General features: G+C 50.0%; 2 protein-coding genes and 1 long non-coding RNA gene across 3 annotated transcripts in view; 2 read left to right on the top strand and 1 right to left on the bottom strand.

The window, feature by feature from the left end:
* The window catches only part of RPRD1B (regulation of nuclear pre-mRNA domain containing 1B), a 40,549-nt gene extending 32,486 nt beyond the window's left edge, over nt 1–8,063 (top strand). The window contains exon 7 of the mRNA XM_083360966.1: nt 5,791–8,063. Coding sequence (XP_083217092.1) covers nt 5,791–5,940 — 150 coding nt within the window. The 3' untranslated portion in view covers nt 5,941–8,063. The remainder of the gene's footprint in view (nt 1–5,790) is intronic.
* Nucleotides 8,064–12,736: 4,673 nt separating this feature from the next.
* Nucleotides 12,737–23,532, top strand: LOC310639378. The gene is made up of 3 exons (XR_014492285.1): nt 12,737–12,965; nt 17,145–19,951; nt 23,189–23,532. It is a non-coding gene; the product is annotated as an uncharacterized lncRNA (long non-coding RNA).
* Nucleotides 17,339–24,907, bottom strand: part of TGM2 (transglutaminase 2) — a 69,197-nt gene continuing 61,628 nt past the window's right edge. Inside the window, 1 exon segment of the mRNA XM_083360842.1 lies at nt 17,339–21,995. Within this exon segment, the coding sequence (XP_083216968.1) occupies nt 21,842–21,995 (154 nt within the window). The 3' untranslated portion in view covers nt 17,339–21,841.

Here is a 24,907-nt window from a genome sequence, read left to right as displayed (position 1 = left end):
CCCCCTTTTGTAAAGCAGGATGCAGGCCCATCCCAAGTATAGTTTTTGTGTTGTTTTTTTAAACTGCATCTCCAAAGCAAGGGTGTAAAATGCGAGGCTTTGCTCCTCCGCCAGGAAGCTCTGCAAAACATAACACACACACACACCCAGTTTTTTTTAATTTTCTGCAGAGTTGGAGGAAAACACGGGCAGAGATTGGGTTTGACTGGAAGGTGGAAAATATATGAACAAAGAGGAAACAGGCACTGAGAGGAGAAATGGATGATAGGGAAATTCAGCCAAAAAAAAAGGAACAAGAAGGCATATATTCTAAATTTAAGACTTGTGGACTTCAATTCCCAGAATTCCCCAGCCAGCAGAGCTGGCTCAGAAATTCTAGGAGTTGAGGTCCGCCGGTCTTAAAATCGCCAAGATTGGACAATCCTGTTTTAAATGAAGGCAGCTTTGCTAACTTAAAATCTCCATCAATTGCTAGCTGTTAGTTTGTGAAAGATAACAGCCCTGAGTGGCAAATCCGTGGAGTGATCTGATTGTTGAACAGAGTCCCTTGTATTTTTCAATCAATCAATCAGTCAATCAGTCAATCAATCAGTCACAGAATATAGCTGAAAGGGACCTTAGAGGTCTTCTAGTCCAGCCCCCCACTCAAACAGGAGAACCTATACTATCTCAGACAAATGGCTGTCCAGTCTCTTCTTAAAAACCTCCGGTGTTGGAGCATTCACAGCTTCTGGAGGCAGGTTGTTCCACTGGTTAGTTAGGACGTTTCTCCTTAATTCCAGGTTGTTTCTCTCTTTGGTTAGTTTCCAACCATTGTTTCTTGTCCTGCCTTCAGGTGCTTTGGAGAATAATTTGACCCCCTCTTCTTTGGGGCAGCCCCTCAAATACTGGAATGCTGCTATCATGTCTCCCCCAGTCCTTCTTTTCTCTAGAACTAGCCATTCCCAAATCCTGCAACCGTTCTTCGTATGTCTTAGACTCCAGGCCTTTAATCATCTTATTTGCTCTCCTCTTCACTTTTTCCTTTTTTGGATATGGTGACCAAAATTAGCTGCAGTATTCCAGGTGCGTCCTTACTAAGGCTTTGTAAAGCTGTACTAACACTTGACGTGATCTTGATTCTGTGCCTCTGTTTATACAACCCAGGATTGTATTGGCTTTTTTGGCTGCTGCTGCACACGGCTGGCTCATGGCCAAGCGATCGTCCACGAGGACTCCAAGGTCCCTCTCACATTGACTATTTCTGAGCCAGATCTCGCGTCGTCTGTACTTGTACCTTTGGGGTTTTTCCTGCCCAGGTGTAAAACCTGGCTTTTCTCCACATTAAATATCACTTTGTCGGATAGGGCCCGTTATTTTTTTGTAGAGTCTTTAAAACCTGAAATTTCCTCGTCTGCTACGCTGGACCAGAGCCCCAGCGCGACTCCTGCGTTGCTCGTCTTTTGTCGCACCCGCCAAACGTCGTGCGGCCTTTTTGAGCCGTAGTTACTTTCTTGGTCTGGCTGCATCTTCGCTTGAAGTCGCTTCCTTTTAAGGGGATTTTGAAATCTTTCGTGGATGGAGACCAGCAGTCTGGAAGCAGGCGAGGAATCCGTGGGTGGACTGGGGCCATTCGGCTTCCAGACGATCTCTGCGTTTGGCAAAGACACACGAGACAAAATCAGCAGGGCTGATCAACATGAAAGAGCGGGTCCTGGCAACTGTTTTTCCTGCGTGTTGCTGGCTGTCAGCTGGGCCTGGGGTAAGAGAGGTCCTTCCCAATAGGGCTGTGGCCTTAACACGTGTCCCATGAACACTTGTTACGTGGCCTCCCCCTGGTCTCCCCTCTACAGGTCACCCTTGACTTACAGCTAGCTATTCATTTATTTTATTTTTTTATTTTTATTTATTTTAATTCCATTTATATCCCGCCCTTCTCCGAAGACTCAGGGCGGCTTACAAGCTTAGCAGTAGCCTTCATCCTACGTATATGCCTGCTTGTTAGGGCTTTCACACACACCCCAAGCGGCATTATTACAAAGTCAGCTTAATTGCCCCCAACAATCTGGGTCCTCATTTGACCTACCTGGGAAGGATGGAAGGCTGAGTCAACCTTGAGCCTGGTGGGATGTGACTGGGGCCCTGAAAAAACGATGCATAACCATTTTTCACACTAAAGAAGGCCGTTGCAGCGTTCCCGGGGTCACGTGATTAAAATTCGGACACTTGGCAACTGACCCGTATTTACGACGGTTGCAGCGTCCCCGAGGAGGGTGGTGTCACGTGATCCCCTTTTGCCACCTTCGATGAGCAGAGCCCGCGGGGAAGCCAGGTTCATTGAAAAACCCAGTTGCTAACTTAACAACTGCAGTGATTCACTTAACAGCCGTGGCAAGAAAGGTTGTAAAACGAGGCAAAGCCCCCTCAACAGCCATCTCGCTTAATAGCGGTAATCATGATTGTAGAATTGCAGAAAAGCAGGTCCCTGGAGATTCTCCATCGTCCAGGTCACGGTTGCCCCAGACGGTTCTTTATCATCTTAATTTCTTCAAATCTTGTCTTTTTTGCACTCCCATCTCTGCGTGTCCTCCCCGTTTTTCTTGCTGGTCGCTGTCAATTTCTTTTGAGCTCTGTTCGCGTTGAAAACGTGCACACCAGTTTTGGGAAGAACGAGGACGTCGATCTTCCTTCTGCGTTCCCTGTCATTCATTGATCGTTGAAGATCCTTGTCCCAAAGGGGCTTTTTTTTTCCCAAGAAGGCGACTGGACTTTCTTGTTTTTCCTTTGAAGACGTCTCGCTTCTCATCCCAGAAGCTTCCTCAGGTTCTGAGTGGAGGGTGGAGGATGGAAGCTGTCTGCAAGGAGTATAAATCTTTCCGTTCCCCACCACCCAGTCAAAGCTGAAGAAGCTTCTGGGAGGAGAAGTGAAACGTCTCCAAGGAAAAATCCGGTTGCCTCCTGGAAAAGCGCCTTGCACAAAAAGCGTGTGCCGCATTTTCCTTGAGGGTAAACACTTGGTGTTCTTTCGCCGCAAAATAACACCCAGGATGCGCGGAGGCACCTTAATCGTCTGCTTTCTCCTTCGGTCAGGGCATCATCATAATAACGGATTTGCTGCGGCAGCCGTCAGATTAGGGGGAAGTCCTGTAAGCGCCATAGTGTGAAGTGCTGGAGGGTGGCTTTCCACACCCACCCAGGCGGTCCTCGGTTTACAGCCGGTTGCTTGCCGGCCACTCCCAAGTTGTGACCTCCCTGGAAAAAAGGGAGGGGTGACCCCTTTCCACAGGTCCGATGATCGGCAGCCCGGCGCCCGCACTTTGTGTGGCTGGCCGCCGTCCTGCGTTCATACGACCGTGTTTCATGAGGGTTTTCAGCAAAACCGCGCCGTTGCACTCAATGGGCTTGCTTAGCAACGGCTGGTTGTGACATCGGGATGGCGAAGGGGCTGATCCGTTTGGGGGCCGTCGCGACAGGTCACCACGATGGGAGGACCCCCTCCCTTGTCCCAGAGGCTCCCCGCAGCGGCCAAAATGGAAGTGGGCAGAGGAGCTGGGAACGGGGCAGGCAGCCGCTATAAGTAGTCTGCCATTAAAAGAGACGCCTTGCCCCCCCCCCCCGGAGCCTCTGGAGGGTGAGGGGCTGCTCAGCCGGCATCATTTCCACCAAAGCCACCACTTCACACACACACCCCACCACACACACACACCCTCTTCAGCTAGTGAGGGGTGTGTGTGTTACGCTGCTGATTTTAAGAAACAGATGATCCTTCCTTGCTTGCTTCCTTTCCTCCCCCCTTGCTTTTTCCCTTCCCTCCTCCTCCCACCCTCTTTCTTTCCCTCCCTCCCTCCCTCCCTCCCTCCCACCTTCCTTCCTTTACCCCCTCTCTCTTTCTTTCTTTCTTTCTTTCCTTTCTTTTTCTCCCTCCCTTCCCCCTTTCTTCTCTCTCTCTTTCTTTCTCTCCCTCCTTTCCCCCCTCTCTCCTTCCTTTCTTCCTTCCTTTCTTCCTTCCTTCCTTTCTTTCTTTCTTTCTTTCCCTCCCTTCCCCCTTTCTTCTCTCTCTCTTTCTTTCTCTCCCTCCTTTTCCCCCTCTCCTTCCTTCCTTCCTTCCTTCCTTCCTTCCTTCCTTCCTTTCTTTCTTTCTTTCCCTCCCTTCCCCCTTTCTTCTCTCTCTCTTTCTTTCTCTCCTCCTTTTCCCCCTCTCCTTCCTTCCTTCCTTCCTTCCTTCCTTCCTTCCTTCCTTCCTTCCTTCCTTCCTTCCTTCCTTCCTTCCTTTCTTTCTTTCTTTCTTTCTTTCTTTCTTTCTTTCTTTCTTTCTTTTTCTCCCTCCCTTCCCCCTTTCTTCTCTCTCTCTTTCTCTCCCTCCTTTCCCCCCTCTCTCCTTCCTTCGTTCCTTCCTTCCTCCCTCCCTCCCTCTCTTTCTTTCTTTCTTTCTTTCTTTCTTTCTTTTTCTCCCTCCCTTCCCCCTTTCTTCTCTCTCTCTTTCTTTATCTCCCTCCTTTCCCCCCTCTCTCCTTCCTTCCTTCCTTCCTTCCTTCCTTTTTCTTTCTTTCTTTCTTTCTTTCTTTCTTTCTTTCTTTCTTTCTTTCTTTCTTTCTTTCTTTCTTTCCCTCCTTCCTTTCCCCTTCTCTCTCTCTCTTTCTTTCTCTCCTTCCTTCCTTCCTTCCTTCCTTCCTTCCTTCCTTCCTTCCTTCCTTCCTTCCTTCCTTCCTTCCTTCCTTTTTCCTATCCTTCAAACACATTTCTCTCTGTTCTGGAGGCCTTCTTCTGCGCGTCTTTTGCCCCATCCTTTCTCCAGCGTCCCCATCGCTGTGCTGAGAATACAGACCGGAGCTGTGCTTGGAGTGCATTTCACAGCTTTATTTATTCCTTGCAAAATTTCACATCCACTCCTGGTAACTCCAGGCGCCTTAGAGAAGTGAAACCCCGCCACAAAACTCAACGAACAGCCCTCCTCCTTCCCCGTGACAGCAATCAAGTCAACCATTTGACGGGTTTCCTATCTCTCTCTCCGGGGTCTCCGGACCCCCTGGCAGAAGCCCGTCTTCAGGGCCTTTTGAAAGAGTGTGTGTGTGTGGGGGGGCAATCTTACCTCAGCAGGGATGGTGTTCCACAGCGAAGGAGTCACCACAGAGAAGGCCCTCCTCCTTGGTCCCACCAGATGGGCCTCCTTAGGAGAGGAGATCTGTCACAGCCTCTGCCTCGCCACGCTGGTGACTCAAGTGGATGCAGCTTGAGAAATGGCCGGCCTTCCATATCTTAACACCGCGGCCCCCAACCTTTTGGGCACTGGGGACCGGCTCCGCGGAGAGAGGTTTTTCCACGGACCGGAGCGGGCCTGCTTTTCTGTGCAGCCTGCCTCCCACCGATGGGGCTTCCCTTCTTTGCGTGGACCGGCTTCTGGCATGCCGGGGCCCGGTACCGGTCCACGGCCCCGGGGTTAAACCGGTCTTAAAACGTTAAATCTCGGCAACTGGAGCACAGTTTATTAAAACCGAGACGTTTCGTTACTCGCCCAAGCAGCTTCTTCAGTCCAGAAGTCATCCAGATGGTCCCAAAGATTCACGTTCGGAGCTGAAGAAGCTTCGTGGATGAGAAGCGAAACGTCTTCAAGGGGGGAAAAAAAGCAAAGCTTAGTTTTACGTACCGTTTTTATCCTTGGGGTGTTTCGGGGCACACTGACCAGCGTCCCTTTTTGGAGTAAGGTGGGCAGCTCAGAACTTCAGAAATGCGGAAAAGCAAATTAATTCATGTCCTCCCCCTCTCCCTCCCTCCCTCTCTTCCTTTCCCCCTTCCCCCCTCTTCCCTTTCCAGGAGTACAAGCAGAAGCTGGCCCGGGTCACCCAGGTGCGCAAAGAGCTGAAGTCCCACATCCAGAGTCTGCCGGACCTGTCGCTGCTGCCCAACGTCACTGGTGGGCTGGCGCCCCTCCCGTCTGCTGGGGACCTTTTCTCTACTGACTAGGACACGGGGGAGGGGGTCCGCCTCGCCCGCCCACCTGCCCTGGACCCCCCTCCCCGGCAGGAGGCGCCTCCGGCAGGATGAGGAATCCTCGCGGGAAGCCGATCTCGGAAGGGACGGGCAGAGACCCCCGCCGTGGCCCGTCTCCATCTCCACCGGGGCTGCTGCCCAGCCGGGTGGCCGGGAAGTGGGGGGTGGAGGGGGGAAGGAAGTGGGCGGGGGCACAGAAGGGCACCGCCTTCGTTTTGGGTGGGAAGCAGAAGGTGTCTTTCCACGGGAAAACTCACCCTGGCGGCCACTACCAACGCTCACAAATCATGTGTGCCCAGAGCCTTCGAAGAATTTTGATCTCTCTCTAGCTTTGTGTTTGTTTTTTTTCTCCCCCATGTGTTTGAAAAAAAGAAGAAGACTGGATTGTTTTGAGGGGGGGCAGGGTCAATTTTGGGGGGCGGGGGGGCTGTGGGTCAGGAATGGCAGAGGCAGCTGCGTGGCGGATCAGCCCCGGGGACAGCCGGAACACCACCACCCCTCCCCTCCAAATGACCTGGGGCGGCCCCTTCCCCTGCTTTGAACCCTGGGAGCCCGGGGTTAGCGAAAGCCCCTCCTGCTCCCCCTCCCCTTAAACAGGGGTAAGGGTAGACAGTTCAAATCCCGTGGGCTTTAGGAAAGCGTCTCCAATCCCCTCAATCTCCAAAGCTGTGAAACTTTGGCCACTTCCTTCCCTGCCTGGCTCCCGGTCTGTGGGAGGGACAGCAACAGTCAATGGGTACATCTTCTGCTCCCCAACACCACACACACACACACACACACACACACACACACACACACACACACACACACACACACACCGCAGTGAACAGAGCCCAGACCTTTGGATCCGCGCCCAGGTCGGACGAAGCCCTTTCCACTTTGCAACGCAGCCGACATAAAAATGCAAGTGTTTGCTTTGCCCCGAGACCCCCACCAAGGAGGGTGGGGGGCTGTCCTGCTGTTTTTCAAAAGAGAGCAATGGGAAACGACCCATTCCGCCATTGCTGTGCCTTTCTTGGAGGCATCCTCTTGCCCCTTCTTTCAAGCGGGGGTGTGTGTCTCCAGCCTTGGCAAGGTGTAACACTTGTGGACTTCAACTCCCAGAATTCCCTGGCATCAATGCATTCCTGTTCACGCGTAACCCCATTGTGGCCCGCTTACTCTCCCGTAATCCTTTCCTCTCTAATCGCTCCACTCCAATTGCTGGGGAATTCTGGCAGTTGAAATCCACCCATCTTCAAGCCAGGTTGAGAAACACTATTCTAGGTGATGTGAAGCAGAAAATGGGTTCCCTTTGGTAAATAACCTAGGCTGTGAACAGCAATGTCCCATCAGGGTCTCCAAACCTGGTTACTTTTAAGACCGGTGGGCTTCAACTCCTGGAATAGCCTGGCTGGGGAATTCTGGGACTTGAAGTCCACCAGTCTGGAAGTGGCCAAGGTTGAAGACCCCTGCTTTAGAAGACTTTTGCTGCTCAAATCCCTTTGTTCTCCTTACACAGAAGGGTCGGGCTTTCTGCTTGGTGCCCACATTTGGCCCCCCTGAAATCCCTTCCATTGGGGGGGGCTGTTTTGGGCCGCCGGTCCCCACCTTCTCCGTCAGCTCAGCCCAACTTGGCAGATGTGGCACCGAACGTCTGGAGGTGTCCCAGGTGGAGAAGGCAACTTCCAGTGGTCTTTGAGTCTGGAAGCAACTGGGGCTGATCCCCTTCCCAGACCCCACAGCAGGGAGGAGCCCCCCCCCCCTTTGCATACGCGGGGTGCGCAAGTGAGCATGTCTGAATCACAGCCTCCCACGTCCAGCCACCCCCATCTTGTTATTCCATTCGTGGTTTCACCCTAATTGAAATCCAAGGGTGGGGGGGGTGGGAGCTGTGATGGGAGACCCCCTCCCCCCCTTTCCCCTCCCCACTGTGTGGTCTTTCGGCTCTTGGTCTGATCCGCCTCCTCCCCCCCCCCCAAAGGCATTTTCTTAAACCTGTACATGAATCAGTTTAGAGATTTAGAGGGACAGGCTGTCCTTTTAGCAGCGGTATATTCTGAAATGTCTCATAAATATATTTTTGAATAAAGAGGGTGTCATTTGATGGGCGAGAAGCTGCTTCCTGGCGTCCTTTTTTCCCCCCTCCCCCTCCTCTTGGAGCAAAAGAGACCCCTGAGGTGAAGTCAGGTTTTCAAGGTTTAAAGCAAGGGTGTCCAACCTTGGCCACTTGGAAGACCTCTGGACTTCAATTCCCAGAGTTCCCCGGTGTTAATGCATTCCTTCTCACGCGTAGCCCATTATGGCCTGCTTACTCTCTTATAATCCTTTCCTCTGTAATCTCTGCACTCGAGAGAGGGAGGGGGAAAAAGAAACCCAGGCATGGCTGGCTGGGGAATTCTGGGAGTTGAAGTCCACAAGTTGCCAAAGTTGGACATCTTTCATCTAAGCTTTGAAACTCAGCCTTTGGATGGTCTTATACTGAGAGCATTTACACCAGTGGGCCAGTTCAGGTAGTCCTTGAGTTACGACTTTCAAGGACCCTTACCCACTATCGCCGTAAGTCATTGCAGTCATTAAGCGAGGCGGGTGATTAACTCAATGGCCGTTCTCTCTGCCCTCCCAGAGCTCTTTTTCCTCGCACCCCACATTTATTTCATCACTCTTGTTTTCTTATCCTGGCAGGTAATCCTCTACTTACGACCACTTATGTTGCTAAGCAAGGCATTTGTTGAGTGAGTTTTGCCCCATTTTGCCACCTTGCTGCCGTTGCTAAGTGAAGGCCTGCAGTTGTTCAGTTAGTCATTCTGTGCTTCCCTAAGGGTTTCCTGCCTGAGCAGGCGGTTGGACTAGAGCAGGGTTTTTTCAACCAGTGGTACGGGGTACCACCTGGGGTACGTTGGCAGGTGGTACGCGACCATCCTAGGAAAGGGGTAGCGGGGGAGGGGAAGGAGCTGAACCGGTGGCAGCATCACACAAGCCTGAGCGAGAGACGGCTGGAGCTGCAGGGCTGTCAGGGCTCAGGGGAAGCTCCAGGATCAGCGCCAGGATCCAGCCGGAGCTCAGCGCTGATCCTGGCCCTTCTGAGCCCAGAAGAAGCGCCGATCGGCTGGAATGTTGCAGCATCTCCAGGGTCTTGTGATTTACAGTCAGATGCTGGGCAACCAATTCATATTTATGACGGTCACAGTGTCCCAGGGTCATGTGAAGGGACCAAAACCTGCTGCAACCACCCAGCAGAGGGGGGGAATAAAAACCAAACACCCCCCCACCCCTCCCCCACTGCCAATCCTCAACAGAAATGCTCCCAACAATGAAAACCTCGGACAGGAGGAAGAGCGCCACCAGGAGGGGCAGGCAGGTGTCTTGCTCGGCTGTGGCTTGGGGGGCACTTTTTCAGTGCCATGGTAACTTCGAACAGTCACTAAGCGAACTGTTGTAAGTCGAGGACTCCCTGTACTTCATCACTTTTTTCCTTTTTTTTTTTTTTTGGTCATCAAGTTTTTGACCCCTTGCTAGGCGACTGGTGGTGCTTGGATGTTGCCATATCCTAAAAGTGGTAGAATGGGTGAAAAAGTTGAAAAACCTAGACTAGAAGACCTCCAAGGTCCCTTCCAATTTTTTATTATTGTTATTATTATTATTATTATTATTATTATTATTACTACTACTACTACTACTACTACTACTACTACTACTACTATTGATTTCACCTCATTTCAAAACTGCCCATCTTCCTCACAGGAGGACTCTGGGTGACATATAATCTCCATATTTATTAACTTTCTAGGTCTCGGGCTCTGGTTGGTTTCTGGTTGGTTTATAATAGCGTAATGAAACAGTATAAACACATGGATAAAAGCACAGATTAAAAAAACGAGAGTTCAGAACACAACTAAACCCGGTTTGGTCAGCGATTAGCTGTGCGTTTCAATCCAGAACTCTTTAAGAATCCGGGGCCTTGCTTGGCCAACCCCCCCCCCCACCCCTTTGTGGCTGCTGGGACACAAAAGGGTTGTGCGAAAATACTCGTGGCTGACCATGTTGTTTGCAGCCAAGCCACTGTGGCTTGGACACCCCATTCGTGGGTTTGTGGAGCAAACCCAGCCAACTCCCCAAAGGAGAATATTTGTAGGTCAGGCTAGAACTCTGTGTGTGTGTGTGTGTGTGTGTGTGTGTGTGTGTGTGTCCGTCCTTGTTGCTCTCTGAGCTGAGTCGTTTCCTTGCACAGGTTTTATTAGCCAACTAGGGAGCATCATCTGCTGGAAGGGAGGGGGGTCCATGGAGGAGGAGGAGGAGGAATACAGTGGTCCTTGGTGCTCTCTGAGCTTGGTTGTTCTCTTGCAGATGTTTCATCACCCAACTAGGGAACATCATCAGGGCTAGAAGGAAGGGGGATTTGCAAAGAGGAGGAGGAGGACTATGGGTCCTTGGTGTTTTCTGGAAGGGAGGATCTACAAGGTCCACCAAGCTCAGAGCACACAGAAACCTACAGTCCTCCTCCTCCTCCTCCTCCTCCTCCTCCTCCTCCTCCTCCTCCTCCTCCTCCTCCTCCTCCCTTCCAGCACTGATGATGTTCCCTAGCTGGGTCATGAAACATCTGCAAGAAACCACCCAGCTCAGAGAGCACCAAGGACCCCAGAGGTGTTCTCCTCCTCCTCCTCATCCCAACCGAGCCCAACAGGCAGTCGCTAAGTGAGTTGCATCCCATTTTATGATGGTTTTTGCCACGGTTAAGCAAATCACTGCAGTTGTTCAGCGAATCCTGGGCTCACGACAGTGGCACGCTCCTTCCGTGCCACAGTCAAGGTGTCTGTCACTGGCTTTGCAACTGGCAGCTGTCATCCTTCCAGCGCCTTGGATGGCCAGAATAAATGTGCCACCCTACACACACACACACACACACACACACACTTTTCCAGCAAAGTTGACCCAGCCAGCTAATCAGTTGCATGAAGAATTGAACCTCAGTTTTTTGTGTGTGTGTTTCCGCTCTTGCTCCGGCTTGCAACTATTTTATTTCTTTTCCCTTCCAAAGTGAGATGCAGAAAACTTTTGTCACCTCTTTGTCCCTGCAGCTCAGGGCCAGATCCAGTTGGCACAAGCGGAGCCTGCTGGTCTCTGCCGGTCCGGTCCACGTCACCCTCTCTCTGCATGGTGTAGCCACAATTTGGGATGTGTTAAATGGCTGTGTGTGTGTGTGTGTGTGTGTGTGTGTGTGAGAGAGAGAGAGAGAGAGAGAGAGAGAGAGAGAGAGAGAGAGAGAGAGAGAGAGAGAGAGAGAGAGAGAGAGAGAGAGAGAGAGAGAGAGAGAGAGAGAGAGAGAGATGGAAACTCATCAAGGAAAGAAGCAGCCTGGAACTAAGGAACTAAGGAGGAATTTCCTGACAGTCAGGTCAATTCACCAGTGGAACTGCTCGCCTCCAGAAGTTGTGGGTGCTTCATCACTGGAAGTTTTAAAGAAGAGACTGGATGGCCATTGGTCTGAAATGGTCTAGGGCAGGGGTAGGCAACCTCGGCTCCTTTAGGACTCATGGACTTCAACTCCCAGAATTCCTGAGCCAGCATGGGGGAACTATGGCTCTTTTATGACTCGTGGACTTCAACTCCCAGAATTCCTGAGCCAGCCATGCTGAGGGGAACAGGAGAGGTTTCCAAGCTGAGCCATGCTGGCTCAGGAATTCTGGGAGTTGAAGTCCATGAGTCATAAAGGAGCCGAGGTTGCCTACCCCTGGTATAGGGGCTTCCTGCTTGGGCAGTGTGGTTAGACTGGAAGACCCACTCGGGTCGCTTCCACCTGTGTTATTCTAGTAGTTCCTTTCTGCTTCTCCAAATATGGGGCTGGTGGTGGCCTTCCCCGTAGGCTGAAAAGCATGAGAGGGAAGTGGACCAGGCAAGCTGGTGGGTCCAGGAAAGGCTGCCCAGTGGGGCTTGCTCCCCCCCTGGGGGGGGGCTTTGAAGAGGGAAGGCAGAAGCGGGGCCACCCAGCATCCAACAAGGAGGAGGAGGAGGAGGAGGAGGAAGAGGAGGAGGAGGAGGAGGAGGAGGAGGAGATCCGATGGCAAGGAGGTGTGGTGGGCTGAAGAAGAACATCAGGATTATTTATGGGGAGGCAGTGGGGGAGATAGAGGGGGGGAAGGTCAGGCTGACCCAGCACAGAACTTCAGGCACTCTCCCAAAGCAAAAGGAGCATAAATAGAGACCAAAAGGGGGGAATATTTGTCGGTTGGGTTGAAGTGTGAGGTCCTTGGTGCCCTGGTTGCAGATGTTTCACGATCCAACTCAGTAACCTCCTCCGGGCTAGAAGGGAGGGAGGGGGGAGGAGGAGGAGGAGGACGGTGAGGTCCTTCGTGCTCTCTGGTTTCTTTCTTGCAGACATGTCATGACCCAGCTGGGCAACATCAGTACTAGGAGGAGGAGAGGTTTTGCAGAAAGGAGGAGGAGGAGGACTAGTAGCCCTGATGACGTTTCCTAGTTGGAAGATGAAATATCTGCAAGGAAACAATCCAGCTCAGGGAGCACCAAGGACCCCACAGTCGTCCTCTCCTCCTCCTCCTCTCCTCCTCCTCCCCTCCTCCTCCCTCCTCCTCCTCCTCCTCCTCCTCCTCCTCCTCCTCCTCCTCCCCTCTGCAAATTCCCCTCCCTTCTAGCCCTGATGATGTTCCCTAGTTGGGTGATGAAACATCTGCAAGAAAACAGTCCAGTTCAGAGTGCACCAAAGGTCTCACAGTCCTCCTCCTCCTCCTCCTCCTCCTCTCAGCAAACCATCCTCCCTTCTAGCACTGATGATGTTCCCTAGTTGGGTCATGAAACATCTGCAAGAAACAGCCAAGCTCAGCATCCACCACTCCACCACATTCACCTATTTTACACCAGTCTCTTTAGACAGGCTCCCAAAGACAAACCGAGGAAGAGTCACGGCCAGAAAATCAGCCTCCGGTGTGGACATCTGAATTCAGTCGCTGCAATGGGACACGGGTGAGCCCTCCAGATGTGAACTGCTGTCTCGACTGATGGGTGTAAGTGACAGATTCGAACACTGGGCACTATCTAACGAAATGAAATTCAATGGTGAAAAAAGTAAGGTTCTACATTTAGGCAGGAAAAATCAAATGCATAGGTATAGTATAGGTGATACCTTGCTCAATAGTAGTAACTGTGAGAGGGATCGCTGAGTCCTAGTGGACAATCCCTTAAATAGGAGCCAGCCGTGTGCTGCAGCTGCCAAAAAAGCCAACACAGTGCTAGGATGCATTGACAGAGGGATAGAATCAAGATCCCGTGAAGTACTAATACCACTTTACAATGCTTTGGTAAGGCCACACCTGGAATACTGCATCCAGTTTTGGTCACCACGATGTAAAAAAGATGTCGAGACTCTAGAAAGGGTACAGAGAAGTGCAACAAAGATGATTAGGGGGCTGGAGGCTAAAACATATAGGGAACGGTTGCTGGAATTGGGTATGTGCAGTTTAATGAAGAGAAGGGTGAGGGGTGACATGATAGCAGTGTTCCAGTCTCTCAGGGGCTGCCCCAGAGAAGAGGGAGTCAAGCTATTCTCCAAAGCCCCTGAAAGCAGAACAAGAAGCAACGGATGGAAACTAACCAAAGAGAGAAGCAACCTAGAACTAAGGAGAAACTTCCTGACTGTTAGAACAATTAACCAGTGGAACCACCTGCCTCCAGAAGCAGTGAATGCTCCAACACTGGAGATTTTTAAGAGGAGACTGGACAGCCATTTGCCTGAAATGGCATAAGGTTTCCTGCCTGAGCAGGGGGTTGGACTAGATGACCTCCAAGGTCCCTTCCAACTTTTATTATTATTATTATTATTATTATTATTATTATTATTATTATTATTAATAATAATAATAATAATAATAATAATAGGGGAGCAGGGGGCGCAAAGGACTGCCTGCTCATCTGGCCAGGTGAAGCCTCCCCCTCTTCTGATGCGGCCAGAGAGGACAACCTGCAAGTGGGGGATTGGCCTGGGCCAGAGAAGCAATGACCAAGGCAGTGGTCAGCTCCCTTTGAAGGACTGTCAGCCAGCCCCCACCAGCAACCTCTTTCTCACAGCCAAATGCCCCCCCCCCGCAGGTTCCCCAGGGGGACCCCAGGCTCAAAGCCTGGATAAAGAGGCTACAAGTCAACCTGAACTCTTCCTACCCGTTTGCTTCTGGTTGACTGTGCCGGAATTTGCACTTTTGATTTTTAAATGGCAACCTTTTTTTTTAAAGCTCCCCGGCAAAGATAGGAGTGCTAAATTAACCCTCTTTATCTGAGGAGGGGTGTGCAGCTTCTCCTTCCAGCTGGATAGATAGGAGCCAGGCCAACGGCTCCTCTGAGTTTTGAAACCGCAGCCAGCTGCGTTTCAGATAAGAGAAGCAGCAAGGGAGAGGAAAAGAAAGAGAGAGAAAGCAAGAAGGAAAGAGGGGGAGAAAGAAAGAGAGGGGGAGGGAGGAGAGGAAGAGAGAGAAAGAGAAATGGAGGGAGGGGGAGAAAGAAAGAAAGAAAGTAAAAGAGAAAAGAAAAAGAAAGAAAGAAAGAGAAAGGAAGAGAAAGAAAGAAAAAAGAGAAAGAGAAAAAAAGAAAGAGAAAAAAGAAAGAAAAAGAAATGAAAAAGAAAAAGAAAAAGAAAAAGAAAGAGAAAGAAAGAAAAAGAAAGAAAGAGAAAAAGGAGGGAGGGAGGGGGATGGGAAGGAAGGAGGAAAGAAGAAAAAGGGAAGGAAGAGGGAGAGAAAGTGAAGATTGGGAGAGAGAAAGAAATGGAGAGAGAGTGAAAGAGGGAGGAGGGGGAGAGAGAGGGAGAAGAGGAAGGGAAAAGGGGGCATCAGGAGGGGGGAATGTACGGTATGGGGGGGGCCAAACGGAGAGCCCAAGGAGGCCCCTGCCAGTTTTCTGCACCAGCTGGCGAAAGTGACCAGCAGGAGAGTTGATGGACGGACTTGTCAGGATTTATTTATTTATTTATTTTAATCCCATTTATATCCCGCCCTTCTCCGAAGACTCAGGGCGGCTTACAAGCTTAGCAGTAGCCTTCATTCTATGTCTATGCCTGCTTATTATGGCTTTCACACACACCCCCAAGTGGCATTATTACAAAGTCAGCTTAATTGCCCCCAATAATCTGGGTCCTCATTTTACCTCCCTCAGAAGGGTTCTGGCAAGGAGAACTGGGTGGCCCAACAGTGAGAGTCCAGCCCCTTCTGGTCGGGCAGGGGACCCTCCACCATGCCAGACAAAGGGCTGCCCAGTCTCTTCTCGGAAGCCTCCAGGGACGAAGCCCCCATAACACTCGGAAGCAAGCGGTTCCCCTGGCGGTTCCCCTGTCCTCCCCGTCAGGAAGTTTCTCCTTCATTCCAGGTTGCTTCTCTCCTTGGTCAGTTTCCAAACGTCGTTTCTCGTCCTGCCCTCAGGTGCTCTGGTGACCCCCCCCCCTCTTCCTTGTGGCAGCCCCTCAGATACTGGAACACTGCTATCGTGTCTCCCCTGTTTCTTCTTTTCTTTAGACTGGCCAAACTCAAATCCTGCAGCCGTTCTTCGTCTGTTTTAGTCTCCAGGCCTCAGATCATCTTAGTTGCTCTTCTCCGAACTTTTTCCAAACAATAACAACAACAACAACAACAACAACAACAACAACAACAACAACAACAACAACAACAATAATAATAATAATAATAATAATAATAATAATAATAATAATAATAATAATAATAATAAAGTTGGAAGGGACCTGGGAGGTCATCTAGTCCAACCCCCTGCTAAGGCAGGAAACCCTATCCCATTTCAGGCAAATGGCTGTCCAGTCTCTTCTTAAAACTTCCAGTGTTGGAGCATTCACCGCTTCTGGAGGCAGGTTGTTCCACTGCTTAATTGTTCTAACTGTCAGGAAGTTTCTCCTTAGTTCCAGGTTGCTTCTCTCCTTGACTAGTTTCCATCCGTTGCTTCTTGTCCTGCCTTCAGGGGCTTTGGAGAATAGCTTGACTCCCTCTTCTTCGGGGCAGCCCCTGAGATACTGGAAGGCTGCTGTCACATTGCCCCTCGTCCTTCTCTCAACATCTTTGTTGTGATATGGTGAGCAAAATTGGCTGCAGTATTCCGGGTGTGGGGATACAACCTTGATTAAAAGAAGAACAATGGGAAGACCGGCTGCATCCAGGCCAACCAACCAACCATGGCTAAACTGAATTAAATATCAGGTTAGGAAAAGCCCACCCAGGTTTAGTATTTACTCTCTGCGTCTTCTAGGTCAAATGCATCCAGAAGGGCAAAGCTCTTTTCGCCGGGACCTAAAAACCTGGCTATTTGAGTTAGCCGGCCTGGACTGAGGGGTTTTAAGGTTGTAAATTTTAAATTTTAAACTCTATTAATTTTATTTTATTTTAACCTGTACATTGTACTGTTTTAATTTGCCCTGTAAACCGCCCTGAGTCCCTCAGGAAAAGGGCGGTATATAAATCAAAATAAATAAATAAATAAATAAATAAATAAATAAAAATAAAGCTATCAGTGGGGAGTTTTGGGGGCTCTCTGAGCTGGGTTGTTTTCTTGCAGACGTTTCGTGACCTAACTAGGTAACATCACCAGCACGAGAACGGAGTGGAGGAAGAGGAGGAGGACTGTGGGGTCCTCGGTGCCCTCTGACCTTGGAGGGTTTCTTGCAGACGTTTCATTGCCAGACTAGGCAACATCATCAAAATTAGAAGGGAGGGGGGGTTGCGAGGAGGGGGAGGAGGACTGCATGGTCCTTGGGACTCTCTGAGCTTGGTGGCTTTCTTGAAGATATTGCAACCTTTCAAGATGTCACCTAGTCTCCTAGGTGCAAGATGTCACCTAGTTGGGTCATGAAATGTCTTCAGCCTGGCTCAGAGAGCGCCGAGGAGCCCCCAGTTTTCCTTTCCCCCCCTCCAAACCCCATTCCCTCTAGCATTGATGATGTTAGCCAGGTGGGTTATCAAACGTCTCCAAGAAAACAACAAAGCTCGGAGAGCACCAAGGACCCCACAGTCCTCCTCCTCCTCCTCCTCCTCTTCCTCCCTTCTAGCCCTGATGATGTTCCCTAGTTGGGTCATGAAATGTCTGCAAGAAAACCACCCAGCTCAAAGAGCACCAAGGACCCCACAGTCCTCTTCCTAGCTCAGAGAGCACCAAGGACCTTCACAATTCAACCCCAAGCCACAAATATTCTCTTCTAGAACTACAATTCAGAGGAGCCATGGTTAACTAGATTGCTGCAGAATGATCTCCACGGAGCTGCCCTTGAAAACAATCAGGAAGTCTCATTGATAGGGCCGCTGGATGACGGTGCCCAGAATCCCCACCCAGCACAGCTGTTGGCAGCAGAGAGCCATTGAAATGTTGGCTGAACAAAAGAAACCTAAACAATTGCAAGGTGAAAAATAAACTTTTTATTGAGTGATTGCAAAATAAATTCCCACCCGGTCGTTTGCGAAAGAGATTAGCCCCAGAAGGATTGCAACGTGAGTAAACATCTTACAAGGTTAGGAAACGTTTGATGGCTTATAAACCATATCTGTCTCTCGTCTCTCTAAGTGCTCTTGGGGAAGCTCTGTGCAAATAAGTTTGAAGCAGGGCGTGACTGGACAGCGGCCAAGGGACTTGGAAAGCAGCGCTTCTGGCCAAGTTAGCGCTGCAAAAAGCACCAGAGTTTGGGTCAAAAGGTAGCGTGGTTGGGCTTGACCAACCACCAAGACTGAGGGGACATCATGTTCCTGGAAACCCAGAGGAGGTGGAGACACAGAGGCTCACCCCTCAGTTGATACAATCCAGGTGGCTTGGGCTGGGCCCATTCTCCCCCGTTCCAGCTAATAAGGATGGCTAAAGACCACCTCACTGGAAAAGGCTGGTCTGGATCTTCTCAACTGGTCAGCCAACTATCCCTGACCTCTTCTACTCATCCTGTAGACCACCAGAGCTGGAAAAGGGTGCTCTGGACCTTCTCAACTGGCCCTTCTTAGTCAGCCAAATGTTTCTGACTTCTTCTAATCACCCTGTAGACCACCACAGCTGGAAAAAGCTGGCCTGGACCTTCTCAACAGGTCCTTCTTAGTTGGCCAACTGTTCCTAACCTTCTACTCATTCTGTTGACCACCAGAGCTGGAAAAGACTGGTCTGGACCTTCTCAACTGGTCCTTCCCAGTTGACCAACTGTTCCTAACCTTCTACTCATTCTGTTGACCACCAGAGCTGGAAAAGACTGGTCTGGACCTTCTCAACTGGTCCTTCCCAGTTGACCAACTGTTCCTAACCTTCTACTCATTCTGTTGACCACCAGAGCTGGAAAAGACTGGTCTGGACCTTCTCAACTGGTCGTTCTTAGTTGGCCAACTGTTCCTAAACTTCTACTCATTCTGTTGACCACCAGAGCAGGAAAAGACTGGTCTGGACCTTCTCAACTGGTCCTTCTTAGTTGGCCAACTGTTCCTAACCTTCTACTCATTCTGTTGACCACCAGAGCTGGAAAAGACTGGTCTGGACCTTCTCAACTGGTCGTTCTTAGTTGGCCAACTGTTCCTAAACTTCTACTCATTCTGTTGACCACCAGAGCTGGAAAAGACTGGTCTGGACCTTCTCAACTGGTCCTTCCCAGTTGACCAACTGTTCCTAACCTTCTACTCATTCTGTTGACCACCAGAGCTGGAAAAGACTGGTCTGGACCTTCTCAACTGGTCGTTCTTAGTTGGCCAACTGTTCCTAAACTTCTACTCATTCTGTTGACCACCAGAGCAGGAAAAGACTGGTCTGGACCTTCTCAACTGGTCCTTCTTAGTTGGCCAACTGTTCCTAACCTTCTACTCATTCTGTTGACCACCAGAGCTGGAAAAGACTGGTCTGGACCTTCTCAACTGGTCGTTCTTAGTTGGCCAACTGTTCCTAAACTTCTACTCATTCTGTTGACCACCAGAGCTGGAAAAGACTGGTCTGGACCTTCTCAACTGGTCCTTCCCAGTTGACCAACTGTTCCTAACCTTCTACTCATTCTGTTGACCACCAGAGCAGGAAAAGACTGGTCTGGACCTTCTCAACTGGTCCTTCTTAGTCCGCCAACTGTTCCTGACTTCTTCTACTCATCCTGTAGACCACCACAACTGGAAAAGGCTGGTCTGGACCCTCCAAACTGGTCCTTCTTAGTTGGCCACCCTTCCTTAACCTCCTTGGCTTATCTATTCATATATCCATCCATCATTTGTGCTTGTCTTGCCCATCTCTGGGTGTTTCCTGAACAGTTGCCAATCACCTTCCTTGATAAGGGAGCAAAAACATGCTGGGCTGACTCAGAAGCAGTAACACCACTGGAAAAGCACAGGAGCCCAAACAGCTGGCATTTGCGGTAAGCCACACCTTAGGCAAGTGACTACCAGCTCCCCCCAAAAGCCGGCCTGGTCTTGTCCAGAAATGGGTTGGGAGTGTGCAGGCAGATACCTTTCTCTCCACATCTCTACCCCTTTTCCATTGCCTTCTCCTGTTCCATGTTCCCCATCCGGCATGGCTGTTGGCAGCAGAGAGCCACTGGAGTACACTAGATCTTGCTCTCTCTCCAAACCCAACGTTCTTACAGACCTGGTCACTTGATGAGTGGAGTTCCGCTCCCAGGATTTGCTGGAAGCGGAATGCTGGACGTTGAACCCCACCCATCCTCAAGTTGCCATTGGCCCAAGTGGAGAAAGACTGCTCTAACTAGGTTGCTTCAGGGGATGTGGGCTGCTGAGGCTCCAGGGGGAATTCTGGGAGTCAAAGTCCACTCATCTTCAAGAAAAACTCTGAAGATAGTCATCTACAGAGCTTCTCAGTCATCCAGGCCAACGGGGCTTTTTCAGGAGGCAACTGGACTTTCTTGTTTTTCTTCGAAGACGTTTCCCTTCTCATCCAAGGAGCTTCTTCAGGTTCTGACCGGATGGTGGGGAAGGGAAGGATTTATACTCCTTGCAGAGAGCTGGTCATTTGCCTCCTTTTAGATAGGAGTCGTTGAGGCCACTTGGAGGTTCATCTGTGTCCTCGGGGTCACCTGAGGGGTGCAAATGGGTGTGGAGCCGTCTTGGCTGCAGGATGTTTTCTGCCCTGGGTCCTTCCATCCCGCCACCTCCAGTCAGAGCCGAAGAAGCTTCTGGGATGAGAAGTGAAACATCTTCAAAGGAAAAACAAGAAAGTCCAGTTGCCTCCTGGAAAAAGCCCCTTTTTGGGTCTGAAGGTAGTCAAGGCAGAGTCTGACCAACTGTCACAATTTGATGCTGGCTTCTCTTTGAAGGCACGCTCCTGTCGCCTCCATGGTTTTGCTGTCTTTTGATCGTATCTGGTGCTTTGCAGAAGGGAACCCCCCTTCAAGGGTCTTAGTGAGGAGTCCCAGCAGGGGACGGACTCTGTAAGACCTCCCTTCCTTCAAAAACTCTTTTTGGTAGTCAGTTTGGAGAAGGTCTAGATGCTCTCCAGCCATGGTTAATTGACTTTCTGCTTCCCAGCCCTCTTCTTTCCCTGCTCAGATCCACAATTCCTGTAGGCCCTTCCCAAGGGCTGAAGGACCACCCTCCTCCCCCCCCCAGGAGACACAAGATGTCAACAATCAAGACATTTCTTCTCTTCTTCCAAGTAAGGGGTGGAAGTCGCTCGTCAAATGCCATTCTTGAGATCTTGCTATCTTTCCTAACTCAGCGTTTGTCCAACTTGTCTAGTTGAAGACGGGTGGACTTCAACTCCCAGAATTATGCTGGCTTGGAATGCTGGGAGTTGAAGTCCATCTGTCTTCCAGTGGCCAAGGTTGAGAAACCCTGATTAGCCCAGGGTTTCCTTCGGGGAATGTGGCCTGCAAAGAGTCCAAACGCTGGTGCTTCGCGGAAGGTTCCTTGAGGGCCTATCAGAGATCAGCCATCAGGTCCTCGTGGGAAAAAAATCCATAGGGGGTCCAGCAGGAAAGCCAGGGGTCCCACGCTCTGAGAAAAGACAGGCCCTGCAGAGCCAAGGGCCCTCTAAACAATAAGCAAGCAGAGTGCCTTAGGGACTATGGAGTCATGCAAGCAACGGTGGAGATCTTTCATGCCAGGAGTGTGCCATCGAAGCCAAAACTCGCCGGGGCAATAGGGGAGGCTGATTTGTTCTGCCCAACCGACCTCACCCTTGTTTCTATGGGCTGCCACGCCATAGAAACATGAGATCTTTTCATTCTGGATGCTTCTGACATCTGGTGGGACATCAGGATGGGGGAAGCAGATGCTCTCCTCTGTGCCCTTCTCAGGAGGCTTTCAAAGGCCATCAATGATTGGGAGGGCAGTTAAAGAGGACTTCCCTAAAGAGGAGCCTGCAGCCTTGGCAACTTTCAGCCCTGTGGACTTCAACTCCCAGAATTCCCCAGCCAGCAAAGCTGGCTGGGGAATTCTGGGAGTTAAAGTCCACCAGTCTTAAAGTTGAAGTCCACTGGTCTTTTAAAGCAGCCAACAGTGGACAGCCCCTGCCCTAAAATAATCCCTTTCCTTCAGCCTGACCATCCAGGGCAACCAGAATGGATGGCAAACATCCTGGTAGGAGGTGTGTGTGTGTGTGTGTGTGTGTGTGTGACCTCTGGCAGGGCGGAAGACCCCCAGAAGTCACATCGTAAAGGGGTGGTTCTCCCGCGTGCACACATCCCGAGTCAAGGGCTGCCACCCCCTCCCCAATTGCAGCCACGTCCGCTCTAGGATTCGGGGTGCCCTCCAACCAGCTGTGGGATGGGGCCGGTCTTTGGTGATGGCAAGAGCACAGAAGCATCTGGAAGGCGGGTGTAGTTGGGGGTGCAGGTAGAAAGACACACACACACACATACACACACACACACACGGCATCTGGGCGGGGGGGGGCTCCTGGACTTGTTTGGCTTTTCGACTGGGGGAGACGTCTGGCTCTATTAGCGCAGGGGGGCGATGATGACGTTCCGGTAGCCCTTCACCGCCTTCAGCTTGTTGCTCTCAAAATCCACCACCAGCTTCCGCAGGCCGAATTGTTGGGGCACGAAGTCCACCATGGCTTTGGCTTCCTCCCCAGGCTCGACGGGGGCTTCCCTGCAGCAGGAGGCAGAAGCACAGGTCAAGCGGGGGACCCGGCTCAGTTTTTGGGTGCTTCCCTGCTGTGTCCCCAACACCCCTCCTTCTAAATGTCTATGGAGACTCTCCGTCATTCAGGACGTGGGTGGCCCAAAGGCGCTTTTTCAAGAGGCAACTGGACTTTCTTGTTTTTGGAATGGAAGAACAGAACAGAACAGAACAGAACAGAACAGAATAGAATACGGAATGGAATGGAATGGAATGGAATGGAATAAAATAGAACAGAACAGAACAGAACAGAATAGAATACGGAATGGAATGGAATGGAATGGAATGGAATGGAATAAAATAGAACAGAACAGAACAGAACAGAATAGAATACGGAATGGAATGGAATGGAATAGAATAGAATGTAAGAATAAAGGATAGAATAGAATAGAATAGAATAGAATAGAATAGAATAGAATAGAATAGAATAGAATAGAATAGAATAGAATAGAATAGAATAGAATAGAATAGAATAGAACAGAACAGAACAGAACAGAATGTAGGAATAAAGGATAGAATAGAATAGAACAGAATAGAATAGAGAATGAATAGAAAGAGAATAGAATAGAATAGAATAGAATAGAATAGAATAGAATAGAATAGAATAGAATAGAATAGAATAGAATAGAATAGAATAGAATAGAATAGAATGTAAGAATAAAGGATAGAATGGAATGGAATGGAATGGAATGGAATGGAATGGAATAGAATAGAATAGAATAGAATAGAATAGAATAGAATAGAATAGAATAGAATAGAATAGAATAGAATGTAGGAATAAAGGATAGAATAGAATAGAACAGAATAGAATAGAGAATAGAAAGAGAACAGAATAGAATAGAATAGAGAATGAATAGAAAGAGAATAGAATAGAATAGAATGTAAGAATAAAGGATAGAACAGAACAGAACAGAACAGAACAGAACAGAATAGAATAGAATAGAATAGAATAGAATAGAATGAGAAGAAAGAATGGAATGGAATGGAATGGAACAAAAGAGAATAGAATAGCATAGGAGCTGGAAGGGACCTTGGAGGTCTTCTAGTCCAGCCCCACCCACCCCGCTCAAGTAGGAGAACCTATACCATCTCAGGTGATTGTCTAGTCTCTTCCAATGATGGGGCGTCCACAATTTTTAGAAAGTCCTTGAGGCCACCTGGAGGTTTATCTGTGTCCTCAGGGTCACCTGAGTGGTGCAAATGGGTGGGGAGCCTTCTTGGAACTGCTGAAAGGACCGTGTGGTAGACTGGAGATGGGTGATGTTGTGTCTCCAACCCCTGTGTTGAGAGAGAGCTGTTCAATTTTGCTATAGATGTAAGAGGGATTCAAAGAGGCCAACTAGGTCAGAACAGCCCTGTCTCAAGGGGGGGGGAGGGAATACGACATCATCCATCTCCAGTCTACAACACGGTCCTGTCAGCAGTTCCAGGAAGGCTCCCCACCCATTTGCACCCCTCAGGTGACCCCGAGGACACAGGTAAGCCTCCAAGTGGCCTCAACGACTCTCTAAAACAGGGGTGTAAAACTCAATTTCATTGAGGGCCGCATCAGCACTGCGGTTGCCCTCAGGGGGCCGGGTGGGTATGGCCAGGGTGGGTGTGGCCTACTGGGTGGGCGTGGCTAGAGTGCGTATGGCCTACTGGGTGGGCGTGGCCAGCTCTACATCGTTCGCATCAAGGGGGCCTATGGGGGCCTGGGCAGGAGTGGGACAGATCTGAGGGTCTCTGGCGGGAGGAGGGTCTCTGGGCCAGGGCCAAGGCAGTGGGGGCCGTTCCCTCACTGTTTCCAGGATGGCTTCGCGGGCCGCATGAAACCACTTCGCGGGCCGGATCCGGCCCCCGGGCCTTGTGTTTGACATGTCTGCTCTAAAAGGAGGCAAAGGACCAGCTGTCTGCAAGGAGTATAAATCCTTCCATTCCCTCACCATCCAGTCAGAACCTGAGGAAGCTTCTGGGATGAGAAGCGAAACGCCTTCAAAGAAAATTAAGACATTCCAGTTCTCTTGAAAAAGCATCTTTGGGATACCCCCCTACTATCTCCGGAATGGGACAGCTCTCCGCGACCAAGCGGCCGCTTGATAATTCAACAAATGCACCTAGTCCTTGACTTACAACAGCCCATTTAGTGACCGTTCAAAGTTGCAGCGTCACTGGAAAAAAAAAGCTTTTCACACTTCCCAAACGTTGCAGCATCCCCGTGGTCACGTGATCACAATTCAGGCGCTCGGCAACCGGTTCATATTTATGACGGTCGCAGTGCCCCCCGGGGTCACATGATTCCCCTTTGGGGACTTTTTTTTTCTTATTGAAAAGTTTTTCAATACATTTTATCTTTAACAATCCCTCCCCCCCTCCCCCCACCCAACCCTTCCTAACCCTCCCTAACCCTCCCCCCCTCCCCCCTCCCGACTTCCCAGAGCTAAATGCAAGGTATAAAAGTAAAAGCAATCATAAACAACCATATGTTAACAACCATAAACTATTAAGTCTATCGCACTCTAGCGCGTATAAAATGACTACAAGCAATACTAATATCACATCAAAACTTATGCAAATGCTAAATGAAACTTTTTGGTCCCATATTTGTTCTGGATGTAATCAATCCACTTTTTCCACTCCATAATAACCTTTTGGGACTTTTTGATCAAGCAAAGTCCGTGGGGCAAGCCAGATGAACGTAACGAGCGAGCGTGCTGCTCACTTGAGAACCGCAGTGATGCCCTTATAACACCTGTGGGGAGGAAGGTCATAAAATGTCTTGCTTAAGCAGCGGAAATCCGGGGCTCAGCTGCGGTTATAAGTCAAGGGTTTACCGTGTGGAAAAGTTAAATTAATTTTGACGGGAGCGTGGCCAATCATAATTTGATTTTACTGTTTTTTAC

This window comes from Vipera ursinii (assembly GCF_947247035.1).
Source record: "Vipera ursinii genome assembly, chromosome: 3".
Lineage (NCBI taxonomy): Eukaryota > Metazoa > Chordata > Lepidosauria > Squamata > Viperidae > Vipera > Vipera ursinii.
Note: the sequence above shows the minus strand (reverse complement) of the source record. Positions and strands in the feature narration are given on the sequence as shown.